General features: G+C 37.1%; 4 protein-coding genes across 4 annotated transcripts; 2 read left to right on the top strand and 2 right to left on the bottom strand.

Moving 5' to 3' along the window:
• Nucleotides 1–968: 968 nt before the first annotated feature.
• On the top strand, nucleotides 969–2,635 carry GCK72_023619 (uncharacterized protein; the record flags this gene model as incomplete). The annotated part of the gene is made up of 5 exons (XM_003109591.2): nucleotides 969–1,132; nucleotides 1,422–1,508; nucleotides 1,613–1,699; nucleotides 1,751–2,387; nucleotides 2,444–2,635. The coding sequence occupies 5 exons, from the start codon at nucleotides 969–971 to the stop codon at nucleotides 2,633–2,635; spliced, it is 1,167 nt and encodes a 388-aa protein (XP_003109639.2).
• A 1,455-nt stretch (nucleotides 2,636–4,090) lies between these two features.
• Nucleotides 4,091–8,780, bottom strand: GCK72_023620 (uncharacterized protein; the record flags this gene model as incomplete). Its single annotated transcript, XM_053735475.1, has 20 exons — nucleotides 4,091–4,164; nucleotides 4,210–4,285; nucleotides 4,520–4,617; nucleotides 4,662–4,755; nucleotides 5,136–5,252; nucleotides 5,296–5,411; nucleotides 5,458–5,514; nucleotides 5,561–5,686; nucleotides 5,922–5,984; nucleotides 6,030–6,162; nucleotides 6,293–6,391; nucleotides 6,438–6,572; nucleotides 6,626–6,796; nucleotides 6,911–7,041; nucleotides 7,089–7,253; nucleotides 7,303–7,381; nucleotides 7,471–7,585; nucleotides 7,755–7,896; nucleotides 8,542–8,671; nucleotides 8,718–8,780. 20 exons carry the CDS (start codon nucleotides 8,778–8,780, stop codon nucleotides 4,091–4,093), a joined length of 2,184 nt encoding a protein of 727 aa, XP_053579041.1.
• Nucleotides 8,781–10,311: 1,531 nt separating this feature from the next.
• Nucleotides 10,312–11,195, bottom strand: GCK72_023621 (uncharacterized protein; the record flags this gene model as incomplete). The annotated part of the gene is made up of 5 exons (XM_053735476.1): nucleotides 10,312–10,416; nucleotides 10,465–10,588; nucleotides 10,732–10,880; nucleotides 10,936–10,988; nucleotides 11,042–11,195. The coding sequence occupies 5 exons, from the start codon at nucleotides 11,193–11,195 to the stop codon at nucleotides 10,312–10,314; spliced, it is 585 nt and encodes a 194-aa protein (XP_053579042.1).
• An 8,945-nt stretch (nucleotides 11,196–20,140) lies between these two features.
• On the top strand, nucleotides 20,141–22,617 carry GCK72_023622 (uncharacterized protein; the record flags this gene model as incomplete). The annotated part of the gene is made up of 10 exons (XM_053735477.1): nucleotides 20,141–20,263; nucleotides 20,657–20,764; nucleotides 20,814–20,944; nucleotides 20,990–21,053; nucleotides 21,104–21,204; nucleotides 21,252–21,457; nucleotides 21,503–21,789; nucleotides 21,837–21,938; nucleotides 22,354–22,476; nucleotides 22,525–22,617. The coding sequence occupies 10 exons, from the start codon at nucleotides 20,141–20,143 to the stop codon at nucleotides 22,615–22,617; spliced, it is 1,338 nt and encodes a 445-aa protein (XP_053579043.1).
• Between the last annotated feature and the right edge of the window lie 29 nt (nucleotides 22,618–22,646).

Below are 22,646 nucleotides of genomic sequence, written 5' to 3' on the forward strand. Positions count from 1 at the left end.
ATCGGAAGAGAGCATTATTGGACCTGATTCGAAAAAATGTTCTAACAGATAAATATTTCATCAATATATCTACACACTTTGGTCCAGAACAAGTACAGGTTCAAATTTTCTTGTTTTACCAGAAGTTTGAATAAATAATTTAGGTACCGATGCCAAGAGTTGTTGAAGCTATGCGCATAATTCAAGAAGGCGAGAAAGATCTCCAGAGAGAGAAGGCTATGTTACTGAAAATAGTTACTATCAAAGATTATTCATCTGTATCTTTTGACAATCACTATTGTGCAGGTTATGTTTTTTTCAAACCAACCTGATTTTCAAATTTCAATTTAAATTCTTCTAGTGAGATCTCTGGCAGGCGGCAAAGTTCAATATGCCCATTTAATACACTATACTTTTTTCATTGATGACATCGGTCACATTCCCTTCAAACATTTGGTCCCAAGTTAGAAATTTCTCTGGGTTGAAAAAAAAACTTTTCTGTGACATTTTTGATAATTATTTTTGTTGATTTTGATGAACACGATTGGATAACTCAAAGTTTTTAAAGTTCATAATTTTTTTTTTCGATTTTACTAAAATCATATCTATTCTGTTTTTAATTTCACCTGCTCTCTTTGGGCCCGCTTTTCTGTTGTCAAAAGTTACAAGCAACCGTGCTCCACCGAACAACATTCAGCTACACTCATGTGCCCGCAGATGTTGTTTTGTTTCCATGAAAGCTATGCAAATGCGCTCTAGATAATTTCGCTTTGAGACCACATGCGACCACGTATTTGTAGAAAATCCTAAAAACATTTTCTTTATTTGAAGCATTTTTTATTACATTCAAATTTAAAAAGACAAATTATTCAAAAATAATTTGTTTCATGGTTAAGTGAGTAAATGAACAATGTTACAAACGTGCTTTATTTTCTCATCATTCCCTCAAATGACAACTGAAACTTTTATTTTCAGAACTCTGTTCTGCTATGGCACTCGGAAAAGAAATTCCCCCTACCTGGCACAATCTTCTTCGAGCAATATGTTTGGAGAAGTACACGCTCTCATCGGCTCACAGAATCATACTGTCAATGTTTCCGACTGTAACACTGGAAGAAGTGCAAGCATTCCATGCAATTGAACATCAATCTGAGTAAGTTTTGATCTGAACTTTTTTCCCGTTATTTTTTTTTGGACAGCAGCCACACAACATAATTCAAAAATAAGACTCCTAAAATAGGGAAGACTTAAAAAATAAAACTGACTTTAAATTAAAAAAATAGGAAACGCCGATCTTGTGACTGAAGGCGTAAACGGTCAAAACCGCAAGCAACTGTACTAGTCAAGTGTTTCTCAAATTTCGATCATATTTTGGTTTCTTTTGCTATTTTATGATTTTAGACTCAGATTAATTCAAAAGTCAAACCGTTCAAACGTTTTAGAGCACAGCAGAATGGCTCAAATCTTCCACACAGCACGTCACAACAACCGACGTTGAAAACTGGTTCAGAAATCGACTCTACAGAACAGTATGTTATTAAAAAGAAGTCCCAATTTCTATGCAATTTCAAACTGCTTCTGCGGTTATTTACTTCCTGAAGAAAACGAAAACGTATTAATTGATATCTTTCAGGGAAACAAAAAAATACTCGTGTTCTCTTCTTAACGTCCCCGAAGTACCTATGAAACAAATTCTCTCAGGCATTAACTATACAGATCAGTGAGTACATTATGAGCAGTTTTAAATTTAATACCGACTTCGAGTTTTCAGAAAACATCTTCGTCGCACATGTAAAGTTGTTCAACCGTTTCTCGATGAACAAGTAAACGTTCATGAAACGATTGGGCTACACTTGATTCTCGATGATGTTAAAAGATGTTTTAAAGGAGCGAGAGCCAACGGAGAAAGGGAACCAAAGAAAAGAAAATTGGAGTCAGATGAACAGTACCCTTGGATTGACGAAGCAGTGGAACTTTTTCAGAGATCAATCAACAAGCCGAATTTAAAAGTTAAAAGTGTTTATATCACACACGAACTGTCAAAAGAAGAGCCAACAGAAGACCAAAGAAAATACTTCTATCAAAGAATTCAAGAGGTTTTCCAAAAAATGAAGACAAAACTTAATGCGGAACGTGTCGAGCTGACTGTGGAAAGTCCAGATTTTCTCCTCTCTATTCTGACAAAGCTCCAAGAAGGAACTTTGACAGAATTAACTTTCAACCAATACCCAGAGTTAATGCCAGTCTTTGATATGAAAGACATTGTGGTTCTTCCTCAATGGTCTGGATTGCGATATTTGAATACTCATGCTAAACTCCGTGCTCGTGTAGCTGATTTCAAACATATCCCTTTTGTAATCGCTAGTTTTGAAGCTATCACTATAGATGAAATCAAAGATCTGAGAAATGTGAGTTCACGTAAACTTCAAAAACGACTAAAAACCTTCAGTTTTTATTATTCCAGCACACATTCAACGACCAAAAATTCAGGTGGTTTTCACTTTCTGCTGATTTCAACAAAGAAGAAGTAGAAGATGCGATGCAGCCATTCACGTTGGTAAAAAGCGGAAAATACATAGAAGGACGATTTTTGCGAGCTGACAATAAATCTCTTGATTTCTTCTTGTGGGATAATCAAATTAGAATTACTGTTTAAACAAGCCAAGTCTGAAACGTTTACCTCTCTTTGCACAACTTGTAAATGATTCACATTTTCTCTCAACTTTTGTGTGCATTTTCTGATTTTCCTTCTTTTTGAACTGTATTCTATTGACTCTTCCCCTTAACATTTTTAAAAATTTTCCTATGACATCTCATTTGTTGAAAAGAAGTAAAGTATTTAAATGACATTGAAAACATATCAGCTGGGAGGATTATGACAACCTTTGACAGATCAATTGAGAGAAGAAAAACAAAAATGCGATAATTTTCCGTTATTCAAAGAAATAGTGATGACAAGGGGACAAAGTAAATTATGGACGAATTGGAATCAAGTCTTCGGCTACTTCTTCATGTGCACTCGATAGACGTGTCTTGAGTCCGCTTTCCGAAACGTTGAGGATCTCCGATTTCTTTGTCATTCCGAACTCTTTTGTAAAGAAAATATGGTTTTCAGAAGTGTTGTCAAAATAATCAACTGACCTTTTTCTTTCGGCAATCGTTGAGTCTACCTTCCGCTGGCTTCATTCCATTGCCCTTTTTTGTGCCGAGTGAAAGCAATTGTTTCCGAAAACTCTTTTCTTGAACATCGGGGCATGTTGGATCGCCGATGATGCCGATCGTTTAAAGGGAACTAGTCGTCCATCAGACATTTAACATTGAAGTCCGATCATTAGTATTCTCCAGTTGCATTGTTTCGTCTGCTAATTCATCATTCTCTAGGAGCAAATCCTGAGGTCCCAGTAAGTCTCCATCCGATCGGGGTACAGAGATTGAAAATTTCTCTCGTGTAGACACATTCTCTTGTTAGATGATTTGATGAACTTTGTATACAGTAAATGTCGGTCGCTTGGGAAACTTCGAGCTTGTAGAGCTTGTTTTTCGATCTCTTCTCAACAGCTACTTTAACCAAGTACGGTGATCCAATGTCTCTCAAGACTTTCTTGCTTCTATTGGGCCACTAATTTCAATGCTAATTACCCGTTTTGACAGGATCAGCATTCCTCATGTCGTGACAACTGATTGCAGTCATCGGGAGTGGTTGCTGGCTCATGTCACAATTACAAGTGAACTCACTCCAACAAGAACAACTTTCAAATCAAGATCAGGAAAAATAGATTTTCGAAAGAATCAGATATCTAAATCTCACAAAAAACATTTTTTAAAAAAGTGTTTATTTTTGCTGAAAATTTTTCTGTTTCATATTTTGATTATGCAACATTAATTTTTTGAATGCAGTTGAACACAGATGCAACATTTTTTGAACCAAAATGTATTTTAAATCGTCAAAATGCACATCTCGAAACTTTATTTTCCAGTTTTCACAATCAGTTTTGAAAGTAATGATTTATTCAAGTAGTTTAAAAGCGGAAAAAGGTTAATGATAGGACCTTGAATGTAAAAAAATATACTAACTACCCTATTGATAAATCATCAACAAAGTATAAAAGATTTATTGATTTGAGTTCATAGAAGAGTTGAGAGTCCCTTTTTTCGAGTCGCCAAGACTTGTTCCGTCTCCATCATCTGAAATAGACATGTGAGAAAACAGTAAACAGGTAAACAATTAACCTTCGATGAAAAGTGTCTTATCAATCACTTGGATAACCTCCTTAAACACAGTATCTGGATCGGCATCTCCATCAACCTGTATATAATATTTTATGTCAATTAAATCAAAGTGAGTGTTAAATTTCCAGTGAGGAGCGGGAGGAATGCAACAATTAGTGAACATCTGGGTTACGTGCTTGTGCGCAAAAAGTCAGTCAAAAAAAATTGCTTTTTCAACAGTTATCATCATGCCATAGAGAAATACAAACGTTTTTTTTTGGAATTTCAGATAGGACAGAGAAGTGCATACCGTCACATGCGTATGTCTCACCACTCGCAGTTTGCCTTTGTCATCTAACGTTTTGAGCATAGGAAGTGTGTTCTTTTTGAAATATTCTAATCTGGCGCGTACTGCTTCTTGATCATCATCTGAAACAAAACACTTTTTGATGAAAACTGTTGTTATTGATAACCTGATCTCTTGTTTTCCTGACTTCTTTTATTGATAACTTCAACGCAAAATTGCTCAGTGCAGTCGATAAGTATAGCCAAATCCGTTCGTTGTAACTTTAATAATACGAATGAAAAACAAATGTCTAGACCGTTTTTATACAACTGTCCACTAATTCTAAGTAGGACTGATATTACAGCACTGACTTTATCTCATTACATGTAGTTTCATAAGAGTTAGCTTTAGCAGTGTTTGCTCATTGACTCCAACTGTTATTTTCAGTTGAATGATAATTTTTCTTTTTTGGGTCGTGATCACGTATGCATAAAGAACCAAAGTTATAGGTTTTTGAAATTTTCGAGAAACCCTAATGATATAAATGAAAACAGTGCTAAACAAAAGACAACAAATTTAATAAGTCGAAATATTTTGCCTCAATACTAGTTTGCTTTGCCAACTAAATAATAAAACATCTGAACATATTCCTTTCTCTCACCGAATGTTCCAAATCTACAAGTTGATCTGGCGACTTTGGGTATCCTTCTATCACATAGCCCCAATTTGATGTGCCTCTGGTATGTAGTTCATCATAAAGTACTTGCCGACACATTTTCTGAAATTGACTGTTGAGAATGAATCAATTAGTGTGAATGTACTGTTGGTATAGGATCTCCACTGTTCATTTTCTTTGCCACTTTTTCCCACATTTCGTCGTTTTTCTCGTTGTTTATCTTTTTCCTCAAAATATCACCCATTGAGAGCATAGTGAAACCTGAAACTGATAATGATCACACCAGACCGAAATAATGTTTTCAAACCATCATATTTCTGAGCGATTCGTCTACTGATATCATTCTTCTGAGATCCCGGAGCACCTGAAACAACGTTTTGCCATGCTGTATTTCATTTAATGAATCATACCTAGTACCAAAATTACTGGTGCATTATTTGGAAGTCCCACTGGTTCTCCGAGCTCGGCAGGAGAGTTACGTTCTAGCGTTCCATTAGAGGCGTGATTGGTTGCAGAGTCTCCAGTATGTGCTCTATCTGAAAAACCCGGTAGTGGTATACACACATGCAATCCATTCGTTTATCACACTCATGCAAATTGAGGATTCTATTTTCACTCGGTTTATACCGTTTTCTCGTGGGAGATTCAACATGGGTACTACAATAGTAGGAGTAGGGCGTCTGTCTAAATTCGGATTCATTAACTTCTGATTTTTTTAAACTTTAAATCATTAATTCCAAAACTTTTCTGCTCACTCAGCCCCATGCTTACCAGGAGTAGATGTTTTCTCTTTCCCAGCCGATTCTCTCGATCTTGCTGTTGAAGTGGCTCTACCTGCAAAAATAGGTTGAGTGGCGGTTCCGGAAGTTGGGCTCTCACTCTCATCGGGCGTCTGAACAGCGGGTGTCTCTGGTCCATGCTCTCCGTCTCCTGCCGCGGCTCCCGATCCGGAAGAATGAAGAGGCGTTTGTGCAACAGACCGTGGTTCTCGAATCGCTGACGTCGATATATCCTGGAAGTTAGAAAGTGATTGAGAGAAAAAACAAAAAAACTTTAAAATATATAACACTAAAAACACAAAAAATTAAGAAACCTAAAAAAAATAAAAGTATCTTCTATTTTTTCAGATCTGTAGAACTTACGTGATTAATATCTTCATGATTTGCAATACTCGTGTTAACTTCACTGCTAGAAAGTTCAGATTCAGCCATTACTGGGGATGGTATCGCTGGTTCAGGCGCCTATAAATGAGTACCTCAAAGCCCGAAATCTATTTAAAAGACCTACCGGTGGAGTTGCAATATGATGTCTCTCAGCAAGTGGTGGAAGTGCTGCAAGTACTGGCACACCAGTTTCAAGAGCTTTGACAACGAGAGTTTTCATTTTCTCGTAAATCACGTTGTCGTCTTTTTCACCTGGTATCTGAAAAATAGAGATTTGAATGCAAAAACCAGGCAGAAAAACACAAAACGTACCAGATGAAGTAACTTCTGATCGTCAAAGTACTTTGCGGATGGCAGCGTTTTCTGCTTGAATTCCTTTATCTTCTGATCAATTATTTCCATACCAAGGCCTCTTCTCTCCATATGTTCACGAAGGGTTCTTTCGTCATAGTCCAGTATGAGAGCCATGTTTACAGATTTTACCTGTGAATAAGAAATTAGAACAAAAAGCAGAAGATACAATAATAATCTTAAACATAATCTTCTATAAAATGAATTGAGGAAAGTCCAGTTTACAAAAGTACTGAAAGGGTATACCTGTCTCTCAAAATCTTCAACTTGTCTTGCTTCCCTTGGATATCCTTCCAAAAAGTATCCTAGAGCATCCGGATGTCTTCCCATTTCTGCTTTTAATAACGTCAATGCCAATTGATTTGGTATTAACTCTCCTGAAAACCAAACATCAAACAGCTTTCCCCACTTTATCTATCCGCACCTCTCATGTAATGTTCATTTGCATCCTTCCACTCCGGATACTTGTCTTTATACTTTCCAAGTGCCGTTCGAATAATATCCGGCATACAAATGTGTACCAATCCGTTATCAACAAGAGAATCTGCCACTCGAGCAGCATGTCGTGTTTTTCCGCCTCCAGGTCCCCCTGAAATTGAGTTTTGTATAGTAAGAAAAAGATGAATTTGAATAAATACCCATGAATAAAATAATAGGAACGTCTGGTATTTTGGCAACTTCAGCAGCTCGAGTCACTGAAGGAACACGATGAACCACCTGAAAATTTTGACAGAGTTAAAAATATAAAACAAAAAGTTTCTCAGAAGCTTACGGACCTTAGCTTTAATTTTACATTAAGAACTAACCATTTCTTCTTCTTTAATCGTTTCTGTTGGCGGTCTTGGCTCTGGCGTTCGATGTTCAACAGTTTCGGCTCTTGATGGTTCGCGAGATATAACAGCAAACTCTTCAGCAGCTGGTCTGCAATATCAACTTGGCTAAAACACGTTTAAAAGTTTTGAAAACTGAGCATCAAAATGAAAAAGTAAAAATTTCTTACATTTGTCAGTAGCTTCATCACGCTTGAAAACACAGTTAAGAAAACTCATCATTTTCTGATAAACCTAACTCTGAATGATTCATAACTCACTCTTCTGGTCTTCCTGTTGGAGCTGTTGGAGGACCAGTTCTGTTCGGATGATCTGATTGAACTGAGTGAGATCGAGGTATCACAGCAGGTTGAGAGGGTTCTCGCCGTCGTGGTTGTGTTGATCGAGGTGGATAGTTTCGAGCTGGAAAAAAACAAAGAATAAACTAAAGAATTTGCGTTGCGAGGACAAAGGTGTACCTAGCGAGTATGGAATAACCTGCGACGACTGCGAGGAGAAAAGGGATAATTGCGTACGTAAGAGGGCCAAAGCGCTTTTTATGGACCAGAGCACGTTTTGTCTGGTGGTGGGCGAAACCACTATGAACATATAAACATGCCTTTTTTTTGCCTTTCATTTTTTTCACAACTTGTTTTTTTTTCTCACGTGTTCTTTGACGAAAATTTGTTCAGAAGATTGATCAAACAAATTAATCTTACAGAAAATAAAAACTGCTTTGGCATAGAATATAAAAAATCATTTCAGTAAAAATGAATGTTCATTAACAGATGTTATAATTACTATAAAAACACACGAGAAAGAATAGTTTTTAACCAAATGTTTCATTTTCAGTGAATGCTGCTAGTTATGTACATTCATTCAACTAACAATATTGGAGCAGAAGACATATCATATTTGTATTAACGTTTTAAATTTTTGTATATTTCCTTATGGGGTTGATACAAATTGAAAAACACATCGATTTCCAATGAAACATAATAGTTATATAAAAATATTTGGCTATACACAAGTAACAACTTTTCCCTAAAAATTCCAATTTCCGCTTACCTGCATCTGGTGGAATGAACATATCCCATGTGAGTTTGATACCGGGTGTGGCACGAATTTTGACAATGGATTCTTCCAAAAATTGCAGAGGATCATCGGGTCGACTGTATATTAAACCAGTCATCAAACCCTGGAAAATAATTATTTTGAACACTTAACAGCATAATTAAACTCACTTCAAACAGTTGCGGGATCCGATGATCCTGAAGATAAATCCTCGCTTCGGAAGGCCCATTCATGGGTGCGTCTCCGTCAACGTTTGGAATAAACGGAGGCACTGTGATAACTCATGAAACAGTCTTGACTGTTGTGAAACACTGAAATTCAGATATATAAAGTTGAAAAAGGGAATGAGATGGAAATCATATATTTTCTTGACGGAGATTTTGCTAATCACAAGAAATTCTCCGTCTCCTGAGCTCTTTTCAAATTTCTCGATGCACGTGAATATAGATGAAAAAGATACAAATAAATGGCTTAGAAAAGAGAGGATTAAGGTATATGTGTCATCTTCGCCTTCTGCTATCTCTTATATTTTTCATTGCTATCAATGTACTCGCCTATGTACTACAGAGTTGTCTCATGCATATATTCTGGAAGTTGATGACGACGTAACTGAGTCTCTTTTATGGAGTCCGCAATCTAACGGCCCCGCCACCCGCCATCACACAAATTTATAATTTGTTGGTGGGAGGGAATGTGGGGCAAAGAAAATAAGATGCCGGTGAAGAAAATGTGTTGTTTGAATGAGTGGTGTAAAAGATATCTTGCGACATGTTGCCGCGGTAACCAAGAAAAGAAACGCGGAAAATAAAAAAAGAGTGTGTGAAGAAAAGCGGGACATGTTTTGTGTAACTTCTTTATTAATCTTGTATTCAGATGAGATGCGCTCCCGTTTTCCATTTCAGCCAAGCGGATTAGATAGCAGGTAAGAGAAAAAGGAAATGGGGATTGAACACAATAGCGTTACGATTGTTAAAAAAAATAACACAAGATTAGGTGATTCTGGCTTCTGATTTTCTCAGGATCTTGTTGTCTGAAGACATAGGTATTCGAATATTATGTTAGACTACAATACATGCAAACGAGAAATAATTTTATTCTAGAAAACAAAAACACAAATTGCTTTTCAATTATATCAACGTTTTTTGCTTTTTTTTGTATCACATTCGTTTCAAAAAAATTAATTAAAATCTCAGAATGCTATGTCCAAATATATTCAGGTCTTTTTTTGGTATTAAACAAAAATCAAAAGTTTCTGACTCACATTCAGCATCTCGCAGACCAACACTTGATTCTGTGTCACACGTATGCTTGTTCACATCGAGAAGTCTCTCTGTTGAGCGGATATTCGATTAGGAAATACGCTCAGATGCTTTCCTCATTGCTACGCAGGTAGTAGTTCCATTACTAGTCGACTTTTAAAATTTTAGTTTCTATGAGACATTTTCTGATATCAGATAATCAACAATAATTTATAGCTTTAAACATCCAGTTTATTCAAATCAAAATTTCGATCAAGAACCAAGAACAGTATGCTTTGAAGAGGAGAAGGTACAATAAATAGGTATGAATACATGTGCCATGCGGATGTAGAAAAAGAACAATTAGAGACGGTTGAATACTATCAGCAGAAGCCGCGATCATTCACAAAGTGGCGATATTTAGAAACAGAAAAAAATTTCAGAAGAAGAAAGAATGAAACGATTAGAATGGAATCCCAGTTAATAATGACAATGATTTTGGACAAATGAATGTGGAGCATGAAATTTAGGAAATTGGCTTGGCTTCCTCGCCAACTGGTGTCCCGGTCTGAGTTGGGGTACGAGCAGCTCCGGCCAAGTGGTCGATCGACGTGGAAGCAGCCATTTTAGCCTGTATAACAAGAATCGAGTTTCATAAAAACTATTAATTTGGATTTACCGAGTTGTAAGCAGTTCCGAGTTTTGATTCAAATGACTTGAAGAGGGACGAGTTTCTCATGTCATTCCATTTCTCCTTAACGGTGTCCGATGTGGCGGATGCAACCTCCGCAGTCTTTTGGAATCTAAAAAAAACGAATCATGTTTGCGATCATAGACGTCTAAAACGTTTTGCCATTTGCCGAATAGACGTTCACAGGCGAAATGGTGTCACATGATTCTCGGGAAAATTCTTCACTTTTGACAGTTCACTTGCAAAATTACTTACGCTTCAGTTTCAGTGACAGTCTTCAAGCTACGGTTGAGGTCTTGGGAGAGTTCCGAGAATGGAGTTAGTCCGAGCTTGCGCTTGAGTTCAGCAGAATGCTTCTGTCTGGCAGCCAACACTTGCTTCAATGTGGAGATTTCTTCTTCGGTCTAAAAATTCGTATTATATTTTTTTGATTTCTGAATATAAAAATTCCCTTCATACCTTATCAAGTTCAGTGCGGAGCAAATCCTTCTCGGCTGCAGAAAGCTCGACTTCTGAAATTAGTTGTTTTATGAAACATAAAAAAGGAACAATGTTAGTTTCTTACTCTTGCTAGAGTTATCATTATGTGGTGGGTTAGGCTCAACGGTTGGTTGTTCAATTACAACAGCGTCCTCGTCCGAATCACTCCCTTGCAACTCTTTCGCGAACTTTTCAAGATCCTCTTTTTTCTCATTAGTTTTCTTGTTTCCCTTTGGCATTTTGTCTAAATATCTTCAGTTAAATTGACTAGTTGCTATTTGGCACGTTGAAGAAACGAACGTAAAACGATACGACTACGAGGAAAATGAATATAACGAAAGAATGAGTCAGAGTCATTCCGCTAATCAAACACCGACAGAAGTGGGATAACCTTTCGGGAAAAATGACAGAACATTGCGAAACTCAAATGTGATTGTCCTACTGGAAAACAGATGAAAACGGAAAAGAAGAAGAAGATGTCGACAACCGATGAAATTTTTGTTGATGATTATTACAAAACTGTATGAGGGCGAAGAAGGGGGAGAAAGAGCGAGAGAAGAGGACGCTCACCAACACTCACACAGCGATACGTGTATGGTCGTCGCTCAAATAAACGACCGATCGATATCTGCACCTCCCCACCACCACTGTTCCTCTATTTCATTCCCTCCTCTCTTCATTACACATTGTGTCTAGTCTACTTGCCTCAACTGCCCACTAGTCAAATCTTATTAGTTCATCTCTCAATAGTTTCTTGACTAGGTTCGCAAGAATTAAATGTGACTGCTACTCCTTGAGCCAGAAAGAATTGATGGATGAGGAGGGGAGGGAATTGAATGGGAAACTACAACTGACAAAACTAAATCAAGATAACGAAAAAGGAAAAAAAACGGTTCCCGTAAAAGCCTGTTGGAACACAGCGCCAGTTTAACCATTCACACAGTTTTTCCAATAAAAAATATTCTATGAAAGTCATGAAATTTACCTGGTTGTTGATAAGCATCGGCCATTTTGTTGTTGTCGGATGAGTGAAACTGAGAGGAAGTTTGCTGCAAATCGAGTGGTTTAAATGGAGATCGGTAGAAGTAAACGTAATTTAAAGAAGACAAAAAAGAAGTGAATGAAAGAAAAGACGATGGGCTGAGAAGTAATGAGAGATGGACAGGTAGATTGTTTTTTGCATTGTTTCTTTCAATTGTGATTGATAAGATACGTCAGTCAGTTTGAGAGAAAAATTACTGAAACAAACTCGTTCGTTTAAGTTTTTATATAGCGCAAGTAACCCATAAAAAACAAGGAAAAAATTTAATCAAGGTGTTGTTTTGATTAAAAATGTACATATATCAGGGGTACCGGGCACGGCAAAGGCAGCTGATTAATCTTGTCCATACAACCAAAAGAAAGTTGCCGATTACGAAACTACCTCTGCCTGAAAGCCAACGTCACTCTTTTTTGGGAATCGACTGCAAACACACATTTCATTCACCTACAAACAATATGTAAACAGAAGGACAGTTTTTCTCGGTCGGGTGAGAATACAAAATCAACGGGTGCGGTCACATGACCCCCCGGGAGGGCACCAATGGAAATCAATAATTTGTGCCCCTCTTTTTTACCACAACTACTACATGTTCTTCTTCTTTCCTTTTCTTGTTGTCTGTGCATTATGGCGGAATGTTGAGCAGCGGCTCCTTCTTTTCTTCAGTAGGGGTTGAGGAGCCCGAAAATGGATGACACGCCAAAAGAGACAAAAAGTGAAGATGGCAAGAGGAGAACATCAAAATAACGGAAGGCTTGTGTGGGAGAGATGATGAGAGAGTGCGTCTCGAAAAGAGGGAACCTCTTGCATAAATTTTCAAGAATCACGCAAAGTTCATTCAAAGTTTGGAGAAGCAGAATGAGAGAAGAGTTTAGAATTGCAATGATGTTATGTGGATGGTAGTTGGATGAGATGAGAATTGGACAAAAACAAATATAAATGGGAGCTACTTTTCGCAGTTGTTTTGTATCTAAAAATCTCTTTTTTGCGAAAGGAAAAAAAGAATATGCTATGACCATGGACTAAATATGAATTTTGTGGGCGGGTATAAAAATACGGCATAAAAAGGATTTAGCAATAAAACGGAAATTGGTTTTGAAAGAGCTCCAGGAGATACCTACGCGGGCTTAACAAAAATGAAATCATAGTAAATGCATGAAGTCGTTAGAAAAAGTAAGAGGGGACATAAAAATAGAGAGTAAGGAATTTCTATATAACTTCATGGGCTTATAAACAAAAATGAAATTTTTAGAGATGTTTTCCATTTTTAATTAATACCTCATCAAAACTATACTATTTGTGTGGGTATTCTCAAAAACATCCAAAATAGGAATATATCCATCACACGGGATTATTATGAAAAATGGTCTTAGGGAGAATGAATGCAGCAAAAAAAAAATACAAAAAATGAACGGGTGATGTGTACAACTGACAACTGCTGGTCGGCAGCCAGCACATTTATGTCTTGTGCAGTCCAGGCACATATTGTGTACCAATACAACAGATTTGACGACAAGTACTGTTATTAAAAATGATAACTTTTGTAGTTTCTAGTTTTCGAAGGATTGCAGATTAGATGGAACCTTTTTGCCAAGCACAAGTCACAAACGATACATATCAGTCTAAAATAATAGACAATTAATTGTTCTTACTGGATAAGGAGGGTAATTCTGACTTGTTTACAACTGACCCTTTGAAAGAAATGGAGAAACCAACAATGAGACAGACGTAGTGAGGAGCAGATGGCTTTGAGCACACGCTCGGCCAGTTTTCATTGAGATCTTGAAGAAAAGGGGTCGGCTCTTCAGAATCCAATTTTACTAAATGGAAGCAAAGAGTCAGAATACCCTATGGTGTTATGTTCAAAGTACTGCTGAAACACTGCAAACCAACATTTTCCAAGATTTCAGTTTTTTGCTGAATGAGTAGTTCACTGATATTCCGTTGACATGAGAATTTATAAAGTTGAATATCTAAGTTCTTTGACTCACATAAAAGAAACACTACACTTCCTGGTTGCGACTTAAAGTGACGTATACACACGACCAGAATATGTAAGGCTTGTGAGGCTTTCTTTTCAAATCTTTGTTGTTGAGGGCCGCAAATAAATAAGAATCCATCAAACTTTAGAAATGGAAGAACATATTTATTTCAGAAAAGATTTTGGTTTGTATGCACCTGATGATAAAATGTATTAGATGAGCACTGATCATATTAAGACATCATAATAAAAGTGTTTATTTTTTCAAAAATTATTAATTATGTATCAAAAATTACAGGTTTCAATAAAGACAGTAAATAGTTATAATTTAATTGGGACAACAAACGACAAGATTCAGAGACTAAACTGAAATTTCAGACATGAAAACAAGAGTAACTCAACTGGAACGTGCACAAGTACTTCTTAAGCGGCCCACCGACTAATAGACCTTGCGTGTCTTTCGAACCAAATAAGCAAACAGGAAACATCATATGCACAATCTGCACTGTAGTTTGATAAACATTACTTTTAGGGCGTTCTACCCAACTCTTGAGCTTTCCTTTGAGAGAGCATCACACAGCTTTGCTTTCATTTCACCTTATCAGACATTGTCTTACGAGTGTTGTTTCGTCTGCTCCATGTATTTGGTTGTTTAGTTTTATTACCGTTTTGTGCAGCGGAAGACGAATAAAAGTTAACGTTAGAAGTCTTCTTAACGGAGCAGTGGACCTCCTCTTCAGTTGTTGCACACTTATTTCATACGTCTGGACTAGACTTGACAGCTATATTTAACTACTACTAGCGTTCTTTTTTTTCAGTCACAAAACTTGTAGAATTTGAAATCCACTGGCTTGAAAGATTTTTTTTTTCAAATTAAAATCTTTAATAATAATAGTAATAATAATAAGTATACTTTGCAATTTCAATATTCAGCAAATTTCCGATTTCTGCAAAAAGCTGAAATGAAGAATGTATCTTCAAATCACGATTGTATAGATCAAAAAACACACTTGTTTGGCTGTTGCCGAGAGCCGTTCTATTTCCGAACCATATTTTAAAAATTACAGTACCTACAAATAACATAGACACTTTATCTTTCATCTTTCAGTCTCCTCTCGTTTGCCGTCTTTTGAAAAATGCAGCAAAAAATAAGGTTTAGTAGTAATATGTCTTTTTTTAATTCAAAATTTCAAGAAAAAATTGTTCTTTCAAAGATATAATGAACTTAGCTATCCCAACTGGAATTCAAGCTGAAGGAATCTAAATTTAAATATTGAAAATCGTTTAATCTCATCTGATGTTCATTGTCAGCCGCTGTTCTACTCTTTCATCATTTCTCTTCTCTCTCGAACGCATCTCTGAAGATTTGAGGTTATCCATTGTTTTCGCCGGCGGACAGCATTAAGGTGATGACAACCCATAGACCGTTAACATTACTCACAACACAAAACAAGTGAGTGGGACGGGAGAAGAGATGTAGGAGAAAAAGAAAAGAAGAAAAAGAAGAAGATGAAGAAGACCCCCCGAGAAATAGTCTTCAATCGATTCCAATCACTAGTCAACCTAGACGAGACAAGATGGAAACGAATTGAGAGAAAAGATGGGTAAAAGTGAGGAGAAGATGGGGGAGGGAGGGAAAGACACTCGCGGGCGCCTTTAACAACTAGTCGTTTCCTCCCGTGAGTGTGAGAGCGGGAGGATGTGCATGTAGGTTGAGTGATTTGTGAGTGTAGTTGTGTGTATGCTTGATTGCTACTCAGTTCATCTCTATTTCTATCTAATTCTATTTTTAGCACTCATTATCATCATTATCACGTTTTTTCTTTGAAAGTCTACTTTTCCGAAAAACATTGAAATCTGAATATCCTTCGTATTTTAGTTTTATTTTTTCTTAATGAGATGTTTTGATTTATTCTTTTCCTCACTTACTCCAATTTTTTTCAAAAACGTGATGTGTAGTTATGACTACATACTTCAGAATTCACCTTATGAAATGCATCTGCAAAATAATTGTTTCTTAGAAATAAAACATATATCAGCGCAGATTTTGAAGGTAGAAGTTGGAAAGATCATGTTGTCAGAAGCGTTCCTATAAACTTTCTAATTATTCGAAATCAGAATTGATTGATATTTACTTCATATATACAAAGTTTGAGATATTTGGAAAAATTCAAAAAGGATTTTTTGGTTTTCTTATAAAGAAAAAAGTAACTGACTATTTTTCATTACCTCAATAAAACTTTAATTATATTTATTGGGTTTAAAACACAGATCTATTGCAAACATCTAAGTTTGTATTACTTTCAATTTACGTTCTTTGACCGATTTTTCCCCCAATTTTTCCGTTTCTCTAAGTCTCAAAAGAGCTAAACTGCGTCAATGAGCCCGAACAGTTTGTAAGTTTTGTTTGTCTTTGGCGGGGCATTATACACATTTTGAACTGTGTGATACATATCGTTATTTTCAATTTTGATAAGTGTTATTCTTAGTTAGTTTTAAGTTTCTACTCTTTCTATTCTTAGTTAGTTTTTAGTTTATCATGTTCTCAGTTTGTGTTTTTGATAGTTCCAGTCTACTACTCAATACTATTGTTGCGGAAAAACCAAAGGCATCAAATCAAAAAACCGCCTTATTCGAGTGGTGGTGGTCACAACGATGCCAATCTGTGACTCATCTGTTTTGCGCAACTTTCATCTTCTTTTCACCATCTTTCGGTGACAAGAAACCGTCCTCTTCTCAATTGACAAGTCTCGGAATATCCAAAACCGGCGCCCGAGACATTGAAGGCCATCTAATATGTCTCACCAAATGACCTAGTATCTTTTGGTCAGTTTCATGGCGTATCATCAAGTCCTTTTTGAATGTACTGACCGGAAAAAGGTTGGACTTTTTATTAGTACATGTACTAAGGATGTGATCAAAAAACATCCCGAAGAATAACGGACAGATTTCTTCTCTAATTTTGCACAACTAGATGTATATTATTCACGATAGCATGATTGATTTTTTGCATCCACCCAATCAGTTGAAATTAGGTTCCAGTAGTTAAAATTGATGAGAATAGTAGTTCAGTACCGTATGACCATGTTTAAAAGTTTGACTTATTGGTTTTCTGTTTCAAAGTCCACGTCCCATTATCTTCTCTCTTTACTCTTTTTTTTTTGAGAGAAAAAGGACAACCTTTCGTCTCACAAAATGGTTCACTTCTGTCAGTATCGATGAGAAAACCCATTAATCAAGTAGAACGAACTTGTGTCTCGTTTATCACTCCGCATTTAAACAACAAAAAAACTTCTACCGTTTTCTCGAATATCCCTTTCAAAAAAGTGAAATGCCACGCCTTCTTTAAATATCAAATCATCAAAAAATACCTATAACCTTTCTGTATTTCCTGAAACTCGCAACATTCACCTGTTTTATCATCTTTCCATCTTTAGGAAGTGAGCGTCATCCCGCCGTTCTAACCCCACCTGGCATCAAGACACTAAAAAATGATAACTCATGTGACATAGATGGTAAATAAATACACAAACGCTGATAAAGAGACAATTTTTTCTGTCAAGCATGTTTCTTCCCCTACCCCACCCATTTTGCCTCATTTCATTTTTAATTCCCAATTTTTCTAATTTCAACACATTCTGAAGATTCCACAGGGTTTTCGCATCCGGTATCGCTGTCGTCTTCACCGAAAGAATGTTTTAGCTGCAAAGTGTTTTAAGATTGATGGTGTAAAGAATGATAATGTGCTCGGGTGATGTGAGCCGCAGTGCGGGGGCGAGAGTGTCCCTTTTCCCCCACGCTTAGCCGTTGTACATAGCACCTCTGTTAAAAATGATAAATGTGTCCTATTTCAAAATGAAATATCAAAAGTGATTTAGGAATGGATAGTCGGCCAAGACCCAGGGTTCACTGTTACCACCGATTAGTTTCACTTTCACCCCATCTCGAAAGTTTTCCTATCTTCTTTTTTCTTCTCTCTCTCCTTTTTTCTCCTTTTCAAAAGGTCTTGTGTTCAATGGGGCGGGAACAAAAATATGATTAGCTGCTTGGATACGATCACGAGGAAAAAACCTATAAAAGAGTACGGTAATGACTGAAACACTCCCGTTTCTTCTTCTCCTTCTTTTCTATTTTCTTCGTCTACCAAATCATTCTTCTATATTTTATAGTGCCCATGATGGCGCATGTTTTTTTTCTTTTTTCATCTTTTGGCATGTTTCTCTTATTTTTCAATGCCTCCTAACATCGCATAATGGGAATAGAGCAACATAGTGTGGATCCAATTTGACTCTGACCTTTTTCTTCCTTTGGCGCAAACGGACTTGATTCAAGATGAAGTGCAAACATTTTGAGGCAGTGGTGTTTGAACAATTTTAATGGACACTGACAATCGAGTCCGACTAAAATCAAAACACAACTGAGTCTTCTCCACAATGTAGATATTGAGTGGGTGGAGAAAAAAGTGTTTGTCATGTGAGCCTATACCGTCACTTTTACAATTGTAGTACTACTTATTTTTTATGTACTTCCATATTTTTATGGTCGGGTTTCCTATTGGTCAGATTATTTCTTACAGTTCAATAAGAACCGGTCCCTCTGATAAATTTCACAAGATGTCGCAACCCAAAAACGGCTTTCTAATACAGCTTGATCTTATTTACTTTTCTGTATTCTGAATAAGTATGAGTTTGTGTGAGTGTGATTTGAGTTTTGGATTCATATGCTTTCAGACCATTTTGTTAGTCTAATATTAATGTAATCAGGCACACAGAAACACCTGATAATATTGAGTCAAATTTTCAGTGTTGACTGTCGTCACCGTTTCCGGCAGTAGGTCTCCAAAGATATAACCGAGAAAAATAAATATTGAAAGACCAGACACGTCATAGTTTTGACAGTATTGCTGCCTGGTTTTTTTCTCCCCTCTTGTTTCTCGATGACACACCCCAAACTTTCTTTTGTTGTATTGTAAGTCTGCTTGAATTCTGGATTGAATAGAACATTGGAAGTGAGATCAATCAGGAAATACTGAAAACACTAGTTATGACTGTTCATATAATCAGTTCGGAAACTGCATTACGTTGTAAGCATTAAGAAAGAATACGGCGCGGAAACGCAGAACAGGTGGAACGTGTGTTTGTTTGTGCACTACTTGTGGCATTGTATGTAACACCCAGTACAAACACAAGTTCTAAAAGGATCGGAGGCGACTCCTGCGACTCTTTACGTTTTGGAAACGGTTGTCTTGACTTGTTGAAAAACTAATATAACATAGCCAATGGACCTGTTATTACTTTTTTTTCCTCCAGAGCTTCTCCTAGTTTTCTAACGGTTTTCAAACTGCGTCAAACTTAACATAAATCATTTTCTATTAGTACCCATTTTCCCTCATTACTAAGGGATCTCTTATCGGCCGAAAGGTAGGTCCTAACCTCTCATCCGGTGCCTTCGTTACAATTCATGCATCGGATCAGTCCGATCTTTTTCTTATCTCTGAACTGATCATAATAAGTTATTAGGAAACGAGGAAAAAGTAGTGGAGGAGACGGAGGAATCAGCCGTCTCCCGCACGAACAATTGGTTGACCTTCTAGACACACGATTTCGTGTTCCTGTCTTTTCCCCTCGCACCTCTAGTCGACGTCTTCTTTCTGATTCCGTTGCAATTGTATTAAACCGTCCCCTCCTCTAAACCTTCTCTTTCTTTTAACGCCGCCTACTCTGTCCTTCTTCATCCATAGCGAATGGTCGAGAAAAAGAGATGAAGCATTGGTTTTTGTTTTTCCCCTTTCTTCCAGTTGTTTCTTTTTGCTTCTTGTCTTCTTTTTTTCTGAAATTGAAATGCGTCCGACGATCGTCCCATTTGCTGGATGGAAACGCCTCCGGTTTCTGTTTCCTGCATCCCCCCACCTTTTTTCTTATGTTAGGTTTTCTCATCTTTTCCCCCATCTTGTAACACATTATTATTGGTTTCCTACTGCCATCATGTTCCCTTGGCAATTGTCTTTTTTTGCAATCCAGTTTTCATTTCATGATGCTTTTCTTTGTCATTCTTCTGAACATTTGTCTATTGATTCAGTATTTTTCTCTCTTACTTTTGATTTTCTTTTTTAATCCTGAAACAGGTGATTTTTCACTTCCATGAATATTCTATTTTTAGACTAAATGGCGTTGAAAAACATCAATAAAAAGCAGATTCAATTCACACAATATGTAACGGATCCGGATCAAAGTATCAGAGACTTGATACGTCCGGAAAAGAAGTATGAGAAGAACCCGAATCCAAAGGTAAGTTTTTTTTGGAAAGCAGTGTAATAGGAATGGAGGTCGTACTGTAGGTGTGAGAGAAGATGATATTATATTACAGTCAATTTGATTCAGAGGTCAAAGTGTTCGCCTAGCATAAAACAAGATTTTTCGTCTTTTTTACGTCACAGTTTTGACTTGTCCACAGACAAAGAAGCTACTTTTTCTGCAACACCATGACTTTTACTTTAACATTTCCTGTCTGATCTGACCAAAAAGCAATTGATATCGAAAAGAAGTGCAAACGTATTAGAACACGATGATAATGAAACGGAACAATGACACATAGAAAGACTTTGAGTGATATGCAAGTTCAAAGTTCTAAGTCACAGAACAATCACTCAGGAAGGCCTCATAAATCAAAGCAAATTTCAGAAACCGCCAGCTACACTACCCCCATCATTTTACCAACAGAAAAGACCCAGAGGAAGCAGTGCAGGACACTCGCCACAGGTACCTTCGCCGTCACATATGGCACATGGGGTTATCTCTCAAAATGCCTTCATACTAATTTACAATATTTTCATTTCAGGGATCAGTTGATGAAGTAGCATCTAGCAGTCGAACTGCAATTAGTCCAGCTATGGGTATGATGCCAAACCCGCCGAACTTTCACAAACGACAATTCAGTGCACCGGAGCTTCATCCTGATTGTAACATAGAGTTAGTTGATTTCAAAGAGATTCTATAGACATCAGCTAATTTCAGACGAATTCCTCCTGTTGCACCTCCAAATCATCCGCCACCTAATGTAAATCATCAGTATTCTAAAGTAAGGTTCTTTATCAAAAAATAGTGATCTTAACAAAAATATCATTTCAGAGTGTGTCAGCATTACCGCCAATGAGTATGGGTTTTCCACTTGAACCACAACACGTGAAATCGGTATCACATGAAGCATATTCATACGCGGGGTATTCTGAGTGAGTGAACGTGAAGACTTTTGAAATTCAATAGTTTGTAATTCCAGTGCACCGGCTCATCCTGGCATGATGCAACAAGCTCGGGAGAAAAGTTCCTCATTGGACCCAATGAGGAGGCCTTTCATGACTCCACAAGATGTTGAGCATCTCCCGATGCCACATGGTTGGGAAATGTGCTATGATAGTGAAGGACATCGATATTATAAAGATCACAACTCGAAAACGACGACATGGAATGATCCAAGGCTTATTCGTGAGTTGGACACCAATTTTTTCTAATCTATTCTTCATATTCCAGCTCGAGAACAAGCATTCGGAATGGACGACATGGGACAAGGGTACAACAATTTCTATGACAATGGCCACTCGTCACGTTCACTTCCCTCGATTCATCAACAACAGCAGATGATTCCAAATCATCCACAACCGCAATACTCTTCTCAGCAACAAATGGATTATATTCAACAATTGCAAAACGAGCGAATGATGATCCAAGAGAAGAACGCACAACTGATGAATTCGGGACTTTTGGATAGCCCACAACCACAGTTCCAAGCTATCTCGCCAATGGGTTCAAACATGATGGTGAGAGTTCTTCAGAGTGAGCTCTTTTACATCTACAGTTGTTTCAGCAACCTCATGAACAAAACTATATGTATCAACAACAGGCTCATACTTCTCAGCAGCAACAACCACAGCATAATATCAATCAGATGCCAAATCAATATCAGAATGTAAGAAAACTAGACACCGGAAACAAGTTTATTTTTTTATTTTAAACGAAGGAACAAGTCACTGACACGTTACATTCAGAAGAGGAGTTAAGTGAGATTTTAATTAGACCGGGTCACAGAATTAGATGGTATGGGCATTGAGGGTAAGATATTTAGTAAGATTTAGTTTGGCAATATTAGATTTAAAACACCGGGAAGAAATTTTAACGGGGAAAACATGTTCAGGACGTTCATTCCAGCAATTTAGTGTACGATTTCCAATGAATTGTGAACGTTGATTAGACGTATTCTTTAAAGCGCACCGAATGTAATATTTGTGCCTACGTAAATTGGCGACATCAGGATAATACGTACGAAGATTATCATAAGTGCATATTTCCTTAGATATGAGGAAGTGAAACTATACTATTTACAGAGTCAAATGAACGACACTGCTATGGAAGTTGACTACTCGATTCCACCACATCCACAACAACACCAACAACACCAGCATCAACCACAAATGCATCGCGATATGCAGAACAATTATGAGATTAACGTAAGCGCTTTCTCAAATTCGTTTCTCCCAAAACATAACAAGTTGCAGGACATCAATCCACACGAGTTTGACCAGTATCTTCAGATCAGCAACAACGAAACAAATCGTGGAGTGGGGTCAATGGTGCACCACTATCAATAAACTCCTAATCAGCATTCTTTATTTCCTTC

Source organism: Caenorhabditis remanei, chromosome X (assembly GCF_010183535.1).
Source record: "Caenorhabditis remanei strain PX506 chromosome X, whole genome shotgun sequence".
NCBI lineage: Eukaryota > Metazoa > Nematoda > Chromadorea > Rhabditida > Rhabditidae > Caenorhabditis > Caenorhabditis remanei.